This window comes from Gopherus evgoodei, chromosome 7, assembly GCF_007399415.2.
Source record: "Gopherus evgoodei ecotype Sinaloan lineage chromosome 7, rGopEvg1_v1.p, whole genome shotgun sequence".
In the NCBI taxonomy this organism is placed as follows: Eukaryota; Metazoa; Chordata; order Testudines; family Testudinidae; genus Gopherus; species Gopherus evgoodei.
The window spans coordinates 37,728,088-37,744,857 of NC_044328.1; the positions used below are offsets into that span (position 1 = coordinate 37,728,088).

General features: G+C 37.7%; 1 protein-coding gene across 3 annotated transcripts in view; it reads left to right on the forward strand.

Moving 5' to 3' along the window:
- PRKG1 (protein kinase cGMP-dependent 1) overlaps positions 1-16,770 on the forward strand; it is a 925,871-nt gene that overhangs the window by 794,554 nt on the left and 114,547 nt on the right. For all 3 annotated transcript variants that reach the window (XM_030570100.1, XM_030570099.1, XM_030570101.1), the window contains 2 exons: positions 314-379; positions 8,338-8,412. In XM_030570100.1, coding sequence (XP_030425960.1) covers positions 314-379; positions 8,338-8,412 — 141 coding nt within the window. The remainder of the gene's footprint in view (positions 1-313; positions 380-8,337; positions 8,413-16,770) is intronic.

Here is a 16,770-nt window from a genome sequence, read left to right on the forward strand (position 1 = left end):
TTATATAAATAGTATGTAGTAAAGAACAAACCACTCACTAGGAAAGTGAAAAACATGGCACATACCTAACTGAATATCTGATGTTATCTACAAAGGGAGATTATATTTGTTATTTCACTTGTATGAATTATTATTTTTTAACTTGAACTTGCTTAAAACTTGTGTGAATTATGGACACGTTTCAGTGATCGATTAAATGTAAAACTGTGTAACATACAAATCTCTTCCATGAGACACCTTAATAATGACTCTAAAGTATAAAGATTGTTAACAGAAAGTTATATCTGACTTAAGAGATTTGTTTTTCTTTCAGGGAGGATGTCAGAACAGCCAATGTCATTGCTGCTGAAGCAGTAACTTGTCTTGTCATAGACCGAGAGTAAGTATATTGTTTTCTTCTCATACAATACTGAATATTTTCAGTTGATGCTAATAGTTCTTAACCAGTGACTTTGATCATTTTGCAGGGAGATGTTTAACTTTCATTTTAAAAAGTTGATTAATGACTTCGAGTAATACATTTATAAGATATTATATATTATTAAACTGCAACTGAATAATGCTTTTAAAAAACCCTTCCTGTATACAATTTAATTTATGACCAATTAAGAAAGCACTGGGCTTCTAGCCAATATACACAAATGGTGGACATTAGGACTGTCAGCTAAGTAGCTTTCTTAACACACTCGCAAGAGAGGTATATGTTCCATAAAATAGACAGCATGTGTAATCATTCCCTGGGGATAAAGGGAAATTACTTAGCCCAATCATTTTAGCAAATATTCATTAAGAAAACTATGGAACAACTATCACATTTTATCTGAACAATTCTGTACAGATATTTTGTTTGTCTTGCAGTTTAATCATAAGTACAATTAATAAATATAGTCATTTAAAAATTAATCCTAATTGGTTATATTACCTGTTGGTCATTTTCCAGTCTAATATGTTTTCATTTCACTATTAAAATATTCCTGAACTAGTAAGAAATCAAAAATTTAAATTTAAACTTCTAAGACAGTAGTTAATCCACAGTGTATACGGGGATTCCTAGCAATGTTCTGCAATTAAGAGAAGAGTAGTTGCATAATGCTATTTATAGCTCAAGGCAAGCATAACTGTTCTGTGGCCCTAGAGAGTCTGATTTTGTTGTCAGTGTAGCTGTTATTGGCTTTTAATTGATTATTTTATATATGCAATGGTAAGTATAGAAGCTTATTTTAGTACAGTGAAAAATCTATTTTGAAGTGTGTAAAGTACATATTTAAAGCCCTGGTTAACTGTTTGCATTAATACCTAGAGGATTTTGTCTCATCTTATATATTATTCAAGCAGCACTTTAATTTTAGAAGATACATCATATATTTCATTTTTCCCTGGATTATAGTTGTCTATATTGTTATAGTATCAGAGGGGTAGCCGTGTTAGTCTGGATCTGTAAAAGCAGCAAAGAATCCTGTGGCACCTTATAGACGTTTGGAGCATGAGCTTTCATGGGTGAATACCCACTTCCTCAGATGCATGTGATATTGTTATAATATCTATATTATATCTATATTGTTGCCTCTGCTTCCAAAGTCACCAGTATTGTTCTACATTTCCATTTTTTCTAATTTCAGTCATTTTTTAGTTATCCACATGCAGAATTTCTGACTAGAAAATATGAGGGTTGCCATTTAAAAAGTCAACATTTACTAACAACTACTATACTGTGGTGTATATGGTAACCCTGCATTTATCTATACCTATAGAACAGGAAATTATTTGGCTATTTCAGGTGCTGCAGTCTGATAACTGTTGATAAATACTGTGCAATTACTGAGTTCACATTCAAGTAACTCTGAATCCAGGCACCAGTTTTGTTCAGACTTTTCAAGAATATTTACCTTTGGGCTGAACTAAACATTAAAACATTAAGCCTGAAAGGAATTTGTTTGAAAATGTGAGCAACAAGAAGGGAGGTGTCAGTGGAAATTGGGACTCCACTTCACCTATAATAGCTGATACTGTGCCCACTGTTATGGACAGAGCTGGCAGTGATGCCTAGAATTAAGTTGCCTGACAATTTCCATTAGAAGACCCTCTTTTCAGTAGCTTATTACATTGCTAAACTTTAACCATTTGGGCTGAAATTTTTCATGCATCTGCCTCAAACTGAATTGTAATGGAAAGTTCCAGCAACAATGTTTAGCCATCTCCAGAAACAAGTAACGGAAAAATATATTGTTTTGCCAATGTTGAATTCTTATGAGATTTATTGAGAAACTCTAGCACTTCCTTGCTTTGGAGCAGGGACTAGAAATTTGTTAGAGGGGTTATACTGTAGTCAGAAAAATATTTTTTGGTATCCTTGTAAATATCCACCCAAATTTGGCCAAATATATTGCCCATCAGGTATACTGCGCGGGAATTTTGGCATTTGCCCCCAAAAGCTGAGCAAAAAATATTTATAGCGATGGGCATGAGTCTCAGGTTTCTTCTGCATGTAGGGGTTTGAAAGCTCTGATGAAACCCATATTTTATTTATATTTGCCATTTTTATGACATTTGCATTTACACTTGTAATGATGTTTTTCTAGTGTCCCAAGATGAACTAAATATAAATGTTCAGGGTAAAAGAAGTGCAAAATCAACAGGTGTAAATGCTTCAAAGCTGTAATATGACAGCCAATAAAATGTGAGTCACAGCTACTTGTAAAGTAGCCTGTTCATGATGCAATGCTGCATGGCGGCTGCAGTTACAGAATGATAAATGTTCCCTTGCATTTGACAGCATGCAATAAAGTGTAATACCGTTATTCCTTTTGTTGGTTAATTCACTGAGCAATGTTAAGCATTTAGTCAAATGCTTCATCCTTGTTGTCAGCCCTTTAACCAAATGACTGGCAGGCTTAAGCATTTGACTGACTGAGGGCCGGATTTGTAAAGGTATTTGGATGCTTGAAGATTCAGATAAGTGCCTAGTGGGAATTTCAAAAGCAATGGGGGTTAGGCTCCAAGGCACTTTTGAAAATCCCACTAGTCACCTACCTGATCTTTATGTGCCCAAATATCTTTACAAATCTGGTACGAAGTGACTAGTATAACAGAGCAATTGTAACACATATGCAGTGTAGTTGTAGCCATGTCAGTCCCAAGATATTAGAGAGACAAGGTGGGTGAGATAATATCTCTTATTGGACCAACTTTTGCTGTCTCTCTCACCAACAGAAATTGGTCCAATAAAAGCTATTAGCTCTAATACTTTAGCTGCTGATGTACATGTTAATCTATTGATTTTACTCTTCTGAATCTGAAGAAGCAAAGAGAATAGTTAAATTTTTCAGTTTCTCTTCACTGTCTTCTTCAATTACTCATGCTAGTTTCAGCAAAATGTCTTAACAAAACACACCTTAAATAGTTCAAAGGCTGTTATCAGTGAGACCCTGATTGTGATGGGGCATACGGGGTATCGCTCTGGCAAGGAAGGGATTAATGAAGGCCAATGGACCCAACTGGATTCACTCTGCTACACCTGTAACAGATATCAGGTGTGCAAAGGGGAATTATATAAAGGAAGCCCCACTCAATTTAAGGCTGACCAGGAAGGAGAGCAGAGTTCTTGGCCAGGAGTCTGAGACAGCTTGCTGCCTGGATGAGCTTTCTTGTGGATGGGATGACCACAACCAGGAAGACTGACCAAAAGAATTGGCTGCATGAAGACAAACTCTGAGTAGAAAGGAGGAGTCCTGGCAAAGACTTGTCAGATGACCCTGTTCTGAGCGAATAGTATTCCCTTTCTTTTGGAATTTTAAGAACTCAGCAGCTCAATTATTGGAACTCCCATCACAATCAAATCCATACACACGCCTGTGAAAATCAAAGAACAAAATAGCTTAAGAACAAAGTTGAACTTCTAGGCAATGAGAGCCACTGTTACTGAAATTTTGAGTTATGCACTGTTTTCTTCAAAAAGAAGATTGTGACAATGAGAACTCTCAAACACATGATATCAAATTTAAGCATAAATCTATTTTCATTGATTTCCTAACACACTTAGATACAGTATCATGACATATTTATATTTAAGCAGGACATGTCTCCTACACTGGCCATCTTTTTCTTTAGTAGACTCTGCTATAAGGTCATTTGAATTATCTCAATCATTTTTGTTGAAACTTTGATATTATAAACGCATTTATATGTCTCTCCTGTTTCTACTGCTGTGTCCTGGATTGAAAGTTCATATTCGAACACAAATATCATCAGCAGTGGGAGTACAGAATATGTTACCAAAAAAAAAAAGAAAGAAAACACCATTGTCTGAGAGGAGGGAGAGGGTACAGAAAGCATACTACCACATTTGAGCCCCTGCTTTGGGAATGAGAGGTTGGTGCAACATATCCTACAAGGGGGTGAGCTTATGACCTTCCCTTTCTGCCAGCCTGTAGATCTGGCCCCACTTAGTGGCACATTCACACTTCTCAACTGAGACACAGTGCATTCAGGAGCACATGATGACGATGCTGTCCCCTCCACAGCAATTTTACAATGCAGCAACTGAGCCCAAATGTGCTGCTTTCTGCATGTAAATGCTTAGAGGAATGGGGAGGTGGTATTATGTTTTTGATTTTACAGATTTCTCCTTACCCAAAGCCTTTGTTTAACTTGTGATGGAATGGCTGTGAATTTGTGGATTTCAGCAAGAGTGGCTGTATCATTTCTCTATATGATGAGTTGTTTGACTCACAGCTGAAGCCTGATAGAAAGTAAAACAGATTTGGTACTGTCCTAGCACCATTGATCTTATATAGGCTGTGGTTTAGGATTAAACATTCTTGTGAAGTTTGTTTTATTAATAAGTAATGATATTCCACTAGGCCCTTTCAAGCCCATTCCTCTCACAGCTTTCAGGAAACCTGAAGCTGAGGTGAGATATGTTCATGGAGACAATTGGTTAAAAGGAGAAGATGGAAAATGCTATAAGTATCCTGGTGCATTGCTGAAATCCTGGGGCAGTGATGGAAGGTTGGAATGGAAGAAAAAGAGATTATTCATCTGGACCTTAGGATCAAGCTGTGTCATAAGCATGCATTGTTTGAATATTAAATAGAATATTAATAATAACAGACTAATTTTTGTAATACTTTTAAATTTTCTTATTATTCTGTTACATGCTGTTTCACTGTGGGAACACTTATTCATAAACATTGTAAAAATAATTTTCATAACCACGTTCAAGAATATCTAGGCTATTATTTTAAGCCTCTGGCAGTTGTCAAAATACCAGGGGCATTACAAAATATATGGGGCATTACAGAATACCAGGGACATTACAACAGCACTTCCTTCTTGCTCCTTATTGATTACATATTTGTAGGTGGTACAAGCAAACAGTAATATACATAAACTCATCTCTTCTTTCTCCTTGTCATCTTCTTTCACGGATTTGGCCAGTGCTCATAACTCCAAATAAAATATAGTTGGAACTCACAAGAAACAGATGCTAAGCTGTGAAAGGTATTCTTCCAGAGACATCTGGCTGATTGGTACGTTTCACTAGCAGTAATGCCAATGGGTCAGGAGTTGCCTCTGTGTATGCCACAGGGTTAGATTATGGATGAGTTTTGCTCACTGTAGCTTTAGCTTTTTGTCCTTTGACTAACCTTACATCCAGATCTTTATAGAAGTGAATGTACTGTACAAATCGCCCATGAGATCGAGATTTAGAGCCTGAAGGTTTAATAAGGTGTTTGTCAATGAGCATATTTTGTGTATATATTTTGATTTCACTGTTACCTAGATCAGAGTTTGCAGCCATGCACATGGCCAGGTTTCTTTGCCAAAGACAACCCTGGATATGGCTAAATCATGGTACAAATTTATATATATTTTCGAAACACTATTGAGTAATCAGCTCCTTAATCACAAACATAGCTTATGGCTACAATTATAGCCCTACCATGGAAAAATCCTTAAAAGGACATCATTTTCATGGAAGCTCAAAGATAGTCTTTCATTTTAGTTTTTAGTTTCCTATTGCTTTTACCAAGCTGCATGTAAATGGTGGCGTATGTCATGTAATTTCAAAAATTATGACATCAACAAAGTGTCAAACCTTAAGAGTTGTGTTGTGTGTATGTTTGTGTGATATTTCAGTCATAATCATGATTATTATTACATAAAAGGCCATACCTAAATGAAAGCTGATGGTAATTTAGCACTACATATGCAGATATAAATAGCCCTCATTATTATGACCTTTTTGCCTAACATTTTATAGAAATTATGAGCAAAATATGGCCAAAATCACTTTATATTAGACTTTTTTTGGTAGGTTTTCAAAATACTAAATCTGCAAAGAGCAAACTCTAGTCAGTTATTTCTTTTTATTGATTAGCATGAAAGAATATCCTCTTTCCAGCATGTAATTAACCATAGCATGTGCTTAAATCCAAACCTATTCAGCAAACCACTCTTTTAAGTTCCCATTTTTCATGGGTAAGGAACTTAAATGGCACTTCGGAGATCTGGATTCAATTCTCATATTTACCCAATGCTTGCTGTGTGATCATAGTATCTCTCTGTGCCTCAGTTCCCCATATGTAGAGTGGGGACAATTGCACTTTCTCCCACTCTTTTTGTAATTTCATAGTCTTTTACTATGTGCAGTGCCTAGGGGAAAAGGACTGTGATCTTGGTTGAAGCTTCTAGGCACGAATAATAATAAATAATAATAATAGAGAAGTTTCTTGTCCTTTGGAGATTTATTTTGTTTTAGACTATTATGCAGTGGAACTGTTTTACCAGGGCAAACACCCAAATCATCAAATCTGTAAGCCTGTCTCCTAGGATGGCAGCACTTCCTCATTTTGCCAGACCAATACATGAGCTAAGGCATTTCTGGTTTCCAGAAAGTTAAGATGTATGCTCCCCCCATCCTCCCATTTATTAAAGTCATTTTATCTGGTCTCAGAGTCATCTGGTCTCTTGAAGGTTTACTGGATTGAAGAACCTTTAAAATATATTGGAAAAAGTTAGTGTGCCGGCTAGCTCAGTCTTTCTAGCCCTAGAGTCTCGGTATTGAGTAAATGATCACAAGGGCTGGGTTTGCAACACATCGTTGCTTTTGCTGTTTGCCAGTTAATTTGGAATGAAATATGTTTACTTCTGGGTCACAGATAAGCCTGATGTATATGAACTGTCCATAAAAAGTAAAATCTTCATTTGAAATGTCTATCTTCCGGCCACTAAACAGGCTGGAGCTGAAGCTACACTCAGCATCTGCCTGAATGTCTAGTAGGACTTGAAACAGAATAAAATGGTATAGGTGTGCTGAAGCCACTCAGAATATTTACAGAAGATAGCAGAACTCAAACTATCAGACACTTTGATAAATCTGTCTTGTCGTATCATATATAGGTGTTTATATCTCATTCATCACCACAGAACCTGAGAGAGAAATCCTGGCCCCACTAAAGTAAATAGAAAAAATTTCATTGACTTCAGTGGAGCCAGGATTTCACCCTGAGTGTTTTGTAAAGCAATCTTAACCAAAATAATTATATTTTCCCTCTCTGCTTCCCTAAGGCAATTGGGACTATTGTGGGTATGAGAGAGAGATTCTTTTATTCTCTCTTTCTTATCCTTCTCTTAGAGTGACCAGATGTCTCGATTTTATAGGGACAGTCCTGATATTTGGGGCTTTTTTATATGGGCTCCTATTACCCCCCATCCCCTGTCCCTATTTTTCACATTTGCTACCTGGTCACCCTATCTTCTCTTCTGTCTGGCCTTTCATTTCTGTCTTCTCTTTTTCCTCTTCTTCCACCACCTACATTCTTCATTGCTGTTTTCCTGGCAATTGTGAGAAAGATAAGACATAAATAAATGAATCTTCTACTTCACTTAGAAGGCAGTGAAATTTGGTCATTCAAAGCCTTGGAATGATTGCTGAGAAAGCGATGCTCTGTGCTATTCTGGGATTCACCATCAAGGGTGACAGTTTCATTCTTCCTGGGGAACTTTGCTGTTGAGGCCTGTCCCTGCACCACTGCAGTCAGTGGGAGTTTTGCCACTGAGTTCAATTTGATCGTTCCCTATAATAGCTTGAGGAATAGGATTGGGCCTCACTTTTAATTTATTAAACATCTATGAAAATGTTTTGAAAATGAAATGTGAGGTGAGAATGTTAGTTCTCTACTCCTTTCTCTTTGTGTCCTTTCCCAGCTTCTGTTGATCATATCTGTCCTTGATAGATCAAGGTCAAGATGACATGCTGTTGAATAAACATGATTTTGGTGTTTTAATTCCATATTAGAAAAGTCATATCTTAGAAATGTCACTTTATTCTTACAGCTCTTTCAAACATTTGATTGGAGGTCTGGATGATGTTTCCAACAAGGCCTATGAAGATGCAGAAGCAAAAGCAAAGTAAGTGACAACTAATGATTTTTGGCTTTAATCTCAATGTATTGCCTGCACCCCATGTTTTTCATTGAAATCAAATCAAGAATTTTTTTAAAACATACACTTTTTATCACATAATACTATAACATAGGAAGTGAAATGTCTGACAGGAAATAAAAGAAATATAGTATAATGCTTTAATCTAAAGAGTTTAATTTTAAAAGTGGTTGGCAAACAGTTGTCATGAAATATTTTAAGGTAGGAAATAATGTATGTAAATTCTAAACTGATTAAAAAAACTTGATAACAAAGATATTACTGCAATAGAAATTATTGATATATTTGGGGATATTTTCAAACAGTCCTGAGTTTTTGAAACCTTACGAAATAAAATATGTTCTGTAAAAGAAAAAGGTTGAAGAGGAGAAAGTAGAGTAGTTTTTTAATGATACAGTTACTTTGTTATGGAGTAATGTTTCAATCCAAAATACTACCTTAAAGTATTCCTTCTAGAACTTGACTAGTTTTTAATCATTTTAAAATGTTTTAAATAATAAAGATGCTAACAAATAGAAACAGGAGCTGCAACAATTCCCACTTGGTCAACATCCTGTGCTTAATAGACAGACTTCTATATGTTTAGATTCGAGGGATGGAATCCATGAAGGTAGTTAGGTGTTGCAATGCTGAGCACCTTAGGTGCATAGAAAATTCATAGGAACAGGTCTGATTCACAAAGCCTAGTGAGGCTCTCCCTAATGGGGAGAGAAGGGCATCTTTGAATGTGATCCACAAAAGCCAGCATGCTAGGTGGCTCCCTGCCTACACTAGCCAATGGAAGATGATAATGTGCTAAAGGGTGGCCCTTTCTCGGAGATAGGCTTCTAAGTCCAGGCTACAGTGAGACACCTAGCTCTGCTACAGACCCACGAACAGGAATCTCTTTCCAGACTTAAGTGCCTACATAGTTTCTTGCAAGAATAATTTAGGTATCAGCATAGAGGAGGAGGTGACGGTTGTGTCCAACTTTATAACTTTTGGTCCAGTGGTTAAAATACTCACCTGGGATATGTGATACCCACACTCAATCAGGGCCGACTTTAGGCCAATTCGCCCAATTCCAGGAATCGGGGCCCGTGCCTTAGACACCTTTTTAATTTTTTTTCTTTACTCACCCACCAGCGGTCCGTTCCAGGGTCTTCGGCGGCATTTTGGTGGTGGGGGGGGGGGTCCTTCGGTGCCGCAGAAGACCCAGTCTGCTGCCGCATATTCAAATCAGGCCCCGCAGTTAATAAAGCCGGCCCTGCATTCTATTCCCCCCTTCCTGGCGGGGGTGGGGGGAGGATTTGAACAGGGAAGTCCAACCTCTCAAGAGAGTGCTTTGACTACTGAACTATGGGATGTTCTGATCTGGGGCTCCCTCAGTCTCTCCTGTTGAAGCACTCTGGTTAAATCAGTAAAGAGTGATTGGGGAGATAGAGTGGGAATGACTCTGTAGTCCCCTTGTTAGGACACCCACCAAGTTTCACACATCCCAGGTGAGCACTCTAACCACTAGTCTAAAGGTTATAAGGTGGGTGGCAGCACCACCATCACCTCCTATTCCTCTTCTGGACAGCCTTTGAATAGGGCCCAGTCCACCAGTTGGTGTGCCCAGTGGGCGCTACCCAGCAGGGCTGCCCAGAGGATTCAGGGGGCCTGGGGCAAAGCAATTTCAGGGCCCCTTCCATAAAAAAAGTTGCAATACTATAGAATACTATATTCTCATGGGGGCCTGGGGAAAATTGCCCCACTTGCCCCCCACCCCTCGCCAGGCAGCCCTGCTAACCAGATTTAGCTCCTGGAGCAAGTTAGGTAAATGAACGACTGTCGTCCTGGTTCATGAATCATTCTGTGGCTTAGGAGGTGATAGGTGTCCAGATACCTAGAATTAGGCAGCAATGCATTTGCCCAGGGGAAAAACCTTAGGCACCAAATGAGTTTAGGCACCTACAGAGTTCAGCAGGAGTTGTGTGGCTTACAGTAGAGGACTTAGGCACCTAATTAGCTTTGTGGATTTCACCCTAAAACTTTAGCTGGTCTGGTAAGCCTGGAATATCCTTCTTAACACTTCAGAATAAATGAATAAAATCAAGATTTGCTCAGATAAAGGTTAATATTGACTTCAAACACAAATGGCTCTAAGTCAAGAATAAATTAAAGAGAAACTGAAGCTATTGTATAAAAATCTGATGTTTTCTCTTTTGCAGATCTCTTTACAATTACCTCATTAAGGAAGGGAAATGATTAGATATTAGGGTTCTTCTGAGAATCAAACAGTTGAAAAATGTGACTATCCTAGCCTTTCAGTTCTGTTGGCCTAAATTAAAGGTTACTACTAAAATATACATAGTGGTTTCGCATTAGTCTTTGGGACCTTAAGGGATTCTGTATGAAGAATGTATAATTTTATTGTAGAGAGAAATGGAAAGAAACTAAATATTATTAGTTTTAGAAGAATTTAAACACAAAATTCTTCTATCATATAAGAAGTCTGTGTCCCATTTTCAGTGTCTTGTATTAATTTTGGTAATGCTGGAGTGTACTAACAGAATAAAGAGACATTTTCTGTTTATCACTCCGAACACCTTTTTTAACCTGTTGCACCTCTCTTCCAAGTTACTTTTCTCCTCATTGTGCAGAATTATGGCCCCTTAACAAAATATATAGAACATCATCCTGGATTCCTTAAATAAATAAATCTTTTATTGCTTTCAGTGGGAATCTGGAGTACAGAAGAAATGCTGAATCAGACTTGAAGTGATGATTTTGCAGCAGATAACTAGGCAGGCCTCCTAATTTTATTTTAATGGTCAGTAGCAGCTTATACAAAGACCAATTTTAAGAAGTTACATGTAGTCCAGTAAACTAACCACAGGCAACTAAACATGGTTTTGGGGAGAGAGAGAGTTACTAATATGCCATGTCAGTGCTACTATTTAGATTTCCAGGGGGATAATGTGGGGAGAAAACTTGGTAAGAGTGGGGATTTGCTGAGTAATATAACTCCATTATTGTATACGCAGCCCTTGTAAGACCTTCACTTTCTAATTCATTAGCAGCTAGTATAAGCTGAAAAAAGGTAATGCACTCTGTTATCACTTCAGAGAAAATCCTCTCAGGTTTACGTCATTTTAAGCTATGTTTTTGATATGCAGTATGTGCTCCTCAGCTACCGAGGTGAGGTAGGTGGGTGGGTGTGGTCTAAAATCTAAACAGATTAAATTACATCAATATGCACGTCAACATAAATAGCATGCAAGAAAGTATTTTCAGTGTCCATTGACCTTATGATCACTTGGCTTATTTAGCCCTAATCCTAGTAAAACTCTATCATAACCTTAGTCCCAGATTTGGACCTTAGCGTCCAAAATATGGGGGTTAGCATGAAAACCTCCAAGCTTAGTTACCAGCTTGGACCTGGTACTTGCTGCCACCACCCAAAAAATTAGAGTGTTTTGGGGCACTCTGGTCCCCCTGAAAAACCTTCCCTGGGGACCCCAAGACCCAAATCCCTTGAGTCTCACAACAAAAGGGAAATAATCCTTTTTCCCTTCCCCCCTCCAGGTGCTCCTGGAGAGATACACAGACACAAGCTCTGTGAATCCAAACAGAGTGACTCTCCCTCTCCGTTCCCAGTCCTGGAAACAAAAAGTACTTTCCTCTTCACCCAGAGGGAATGCAAAATCAGGCTAACAAATCCAACACACACAGATCTCCCCTGATTTCTTCCTCCCACCAATTCCCTGGTGAGTACAGACTCAATTTCCCTGAAGTAAAGAAAAACTCCAACAGGTCTTAAAAGAAAGCTTTATATAAAAAGAAAGAAAAATACATACAAATGATCTCTCTGTATTAAGGTGATGAAATACAGGGTCAATTGCTTAAAAGAATATTGAATAAACAGCCTTATTCAAAAAGAATACAAATCAAAGCACTCCAGCACTTATATTCATGCAAATACCAAAGAAAAGAAACCATATAACTTACTATCTGATCTCTTTGTCCTTACACTTAGAAACAGAAGATTAGAAAGCAGAACTACTTCTCCAAAGCTCAGAGAAAGCAGGCAGACAGACAAAGACTTAGACACAAACTTCCCTCCACCCAGAGTTGAAAAAATCCGGTTTCCTGATTGGTCCTCTGGTCAGGTGCTTCAGGTGAAAGAGACATTAACCCTTAGCTATCTGTTTATGACAAACTCCCATTGACTTTACTAGATATTTTGCTTGAGAAAGCACTGCAGAATTGGACCTTTTGTGGAGCAACCTATTTTTTTAGAAGCTAGAATGTCAGTAGATAGCTTTAAATTCTGCTATACTTCTATCTTGCGCTTTTCCTTGTTTATTTTTTATTGTCCAATATTTCACACAATGAGAAAGGTGAGGCAGAAGATTCCTAATGTTAGAGAGACCTTAATTAGTTGGTCAGTTTCACAGTAAGAAGAGTGGACAAGCTGTTATGGCACCTTCTAGGTCCTTACCTTTAGCTTTACAAGTCAGGGGTTAGCCCTTGCATACAATCCCAAGGTGCCAGAGTCAGCAATCATGCCATTGCCTCCCACATAGTGACATTCTGACTTAAAAAAAGCAGAAGTCATCAGAGACGTCTATCTTTACAAAGGTTATAAAGGAAAATGTTCTTTCAAAAGATATGGCCTTTATTAGTTAAATACCACATTTGGATTTCCTTCACTTCTTGAAAGCAATTGCCTGGGAAAGGTATGAATAAAACAGTAGAAATGACTGAAAAGCTATGAGTAAAAGGAGAAATTTTGGAACCTGCTTCGTCACTCAACAGTTGTCATATCTATGTCTCACAAGATAAAATTCCTCTTGGAGAAAATCTACCTGGCAGAAACTTTAACCTAGATTATTTTTCAAACAGCTCTTAATTAACTTCAGCTAATTGCTCTTCAAGGGTTTATCTTTTCAAAATTTAAGATTGTGAGGTGAAAGAGCTTGGCATAGAAAGCATGAGACACAATTGTGCTTTAGCAAAGTGTTGTGTTTTGCAATAACTGAAAATTGCATAATAGTGTTTTATCACCTAATAGTAGCAAGCATCACATTTTCCACTGTTTATGGTATATCCTAAACAGTTTTTTGAATGAATAAGGTTTACTACATAACCTTATATCAGGTCTATCAAAGATGGTTCACTAAAAGATCAGAAATTCAGCAAGCATCATTGTAAACTATAAATAGTAAGGACCTCCTTCTAATAGGCATTGACCACCCTCAACTTCAATTCAACTGAACATCATATCTTATTGATGTCTGCCATTATTTGCTATATAATTATGATGGATTTTAGCAGCTCAAAAAGCCAACAGTTTTTAATATTTTAACCACAGTGTTTTATTATTTCAGTGCATACTCTGCCCTCATGTAATTAACACATTTATTAAGCCAAGTGGAATAGAAAATGTGAAAACTATAAATATTGTTTCTGATGTATTAGCGATAGGCTAGTAACACAGTAACACATTTTATTTACCATAATCACAGTCGAACCCTCAAGCCCTCTGAGTGTCTCCTTGGAGTGTCCAGCCTCTGGTCCACTGAACACTCACAGTATTCTGATTCACTACTTCCAAAGAAACAGTACAGCTTCCCAGTTCTACTTCCGATCACTGTTCCACTTAACACACAGCACTTAGACATATTTACAGTGATTTAAAGTATAAAGTTTCATTAGTTTATTTTTCAAAGCATGGAGATTCAAGTAATGAAAGTATTGGAAACAAATGGTTACATAGAAAACAAAATTATAACACACATTCTTGATCCTAAACTTAATTACCTAGTTACTCTCATGTCTTTTAGAGATTGGCTCATCCAAAATCCTTGCAGCACTTTTTAACCAGACTTGGCTGTGATCCTCCTTTCATGAGACAAGCATGCTCTCAGCTTGCTTCCCTGATGAAGGATCCAGTGTGTTCCTTTGCCTTCCAAGTTATACACGTTCTATCCTTTATTTTCATTTATAAACAGGATAACCCCCTCCTGTTTTAGTTTCTTCCTGAAATTTTTCTCTTTCATGTAGATTTCACAATTTCTTGACTGGCACCTGGCTTGGTATACAAATAGGTCTTCATGGTGTGGCAGACAATACACATATGATGAAACAGGGAGGTGGGTGTCTGTTACCTCCTGCCTGAAAGGAACATGTCCAAGAGACATCACCTCCTGGTGACCTTTCTTGACTCCAAGACCTTAAGAACCTAATTAAGTGTAGACAAATTAACTTCTTAAATATTATCCATACTGACATTTAGAAATGATTATGATGACTAGTGCGCTACTGGCTCTCAGTGGAGATCTCACATGTCATCCTTTGATGAACTATTACATCTATATCTGACCTCGAGGATTCCTGTAAAATCCTATAAACCTTCTGTGAGCTCTGCCAGTTGGCACAAAGAGGTCCCTGGGTCACAAAGGGAAGCATATATTTAACATGATTCATGCTCCCAAGAATAACAGTAATCGCAGAAGAACCACAGTGCATACTAGTGGCAGGATCTGGTTCAGCAAATGTTACATAATAAGCTGAATTATTATTCATTGTATATAAAGAAAATTCCTAAAAAGAGAGCACTGTTTGCCTAAATTAATTCCAGGTAGAGCCACTGCTGAAGCTCTAACAAATCCAATAGGAAACAGGTGACTTCTAATGGAGTTATTGAAATCATATAGGGTGACAGAGTTCTTAGAACTCTATGGATTTTATATACTCTTAGAGAGAGTCTGATGCTTTTCTCCCCATCACTTCTGCTGGGTTTTTCCATGTTCCATAGATTCCTGAGGTTCTTCACATTCTACACCACTTTAACCACTATCAGGGCCAGATTAAGGCAATCTGGGTCTCTAAGAACACCACAATATGAGACCCTCTGCAATTTGGCCTTGTCCCTCCCTATAGTGGCAATGGCAAGGGGTGACACATTCCAGGCTAGAAAGATGGGTCAGCAGCAAGGGCTCACCCAGAAGCAGCAACAGGAGCAGTCCCATCTCCCTATACATAGGCAGGCTGGCAGAAGTGTATGCCACCCGTATTTTCCCCAGCAACCAGGGCATACATGCTTAGTGGGCCGAGTCCCCTGCATGCTTCTCCTCCTGTCACACAGAATCCTCTCCTGGGGTGGTATTGATGGGGGCCCCCAGGCAGTGTGTCATGAAATTAACACCTCATTGAGATACATGCAGCAGTTCACCTCTTCTCTCAGAGCTATTGTTCCAGACTGTCTGTAGAATCAGACAGATGTTGTTTTGGCTATGCTCAGATTCCTTTTTAAAGTTTTTGGTTTTTACAACTTTGGGAGGTTACTTTTTTAAAATTAAAACAGATTCTGCCGTCACTACCTGATACTAGGCGCTGTGGTCCAAGGCAGGGAGGCCTGTGTCTTAATTCAGCCCTGACTAATAGCTCCCCTCATCTTTATATTAGCTGTGCTTTAAGATCTTTGGTTTTAGTCACTGTCTTTTTTTCAAGGTGGGGGTGGGGTTAAATGAGTTGCATTCAAACCTATCAGTGTTTTTCTTTAACTGATGGATAACTGTCATTTCACAATGCCTCTTTCATCCCTCCTAGCAAAATCTCATTTTTCATCCAGTTTATTGACTTATGTTGCAGTGAGATTTTTTTATTATTATTTTTGCTGATATATTTACATTTTACTAGTCAGAATTAAATTATCTCCCTGGTGTTATATATTTTCTCTTTTCCGTAGGCTTTAATAATAATAATAATAATAATAATAATAATAATAATAATAATAATAATAATATTTATACTGGCATTGCTATTTAAAATATAGTTCTATGACTTCAGCAAACATACTATGCCTGTCCTGCATTCTTTTCATTGGCTGCCTATAGAGTAGCTGGTTGTCATTCATTTAGCACCATGGGTTTTTAAGTCCCTACTTCAGCAAAGCATGCAATTACTTAATCCACTCATATGCTTAAAGTTATGAGTGTGTTTAACTGAATTGAAACTTATTCCTAGTACTGACAGGTATCTTGTCTCTGGATGCCATCTGCTTTTTAAGGATTCCCCTCCACACACACACATTGTCTGAAGTCACTCTCGTTGTGTGAGTTTTCTAATATGGAACTCACAAGCTCCTGAAATCCATCTAATTTTTCTTGTTTTAAAAAGATAGAAGTGGTTTTTTTTTTCAGTGTTGCTTTTAGAATCACTGCTGTTTTTATTATTTATTTATTATCTATATTTATTACCTTCCTTTGCAATCTTTTCTTTCCTTTTGTTTTTTATTAGACCTTCCTCATTTCTTTTTGTGTGTTTGAAAGATAAAAAGAAGGTATTTTATTAGGT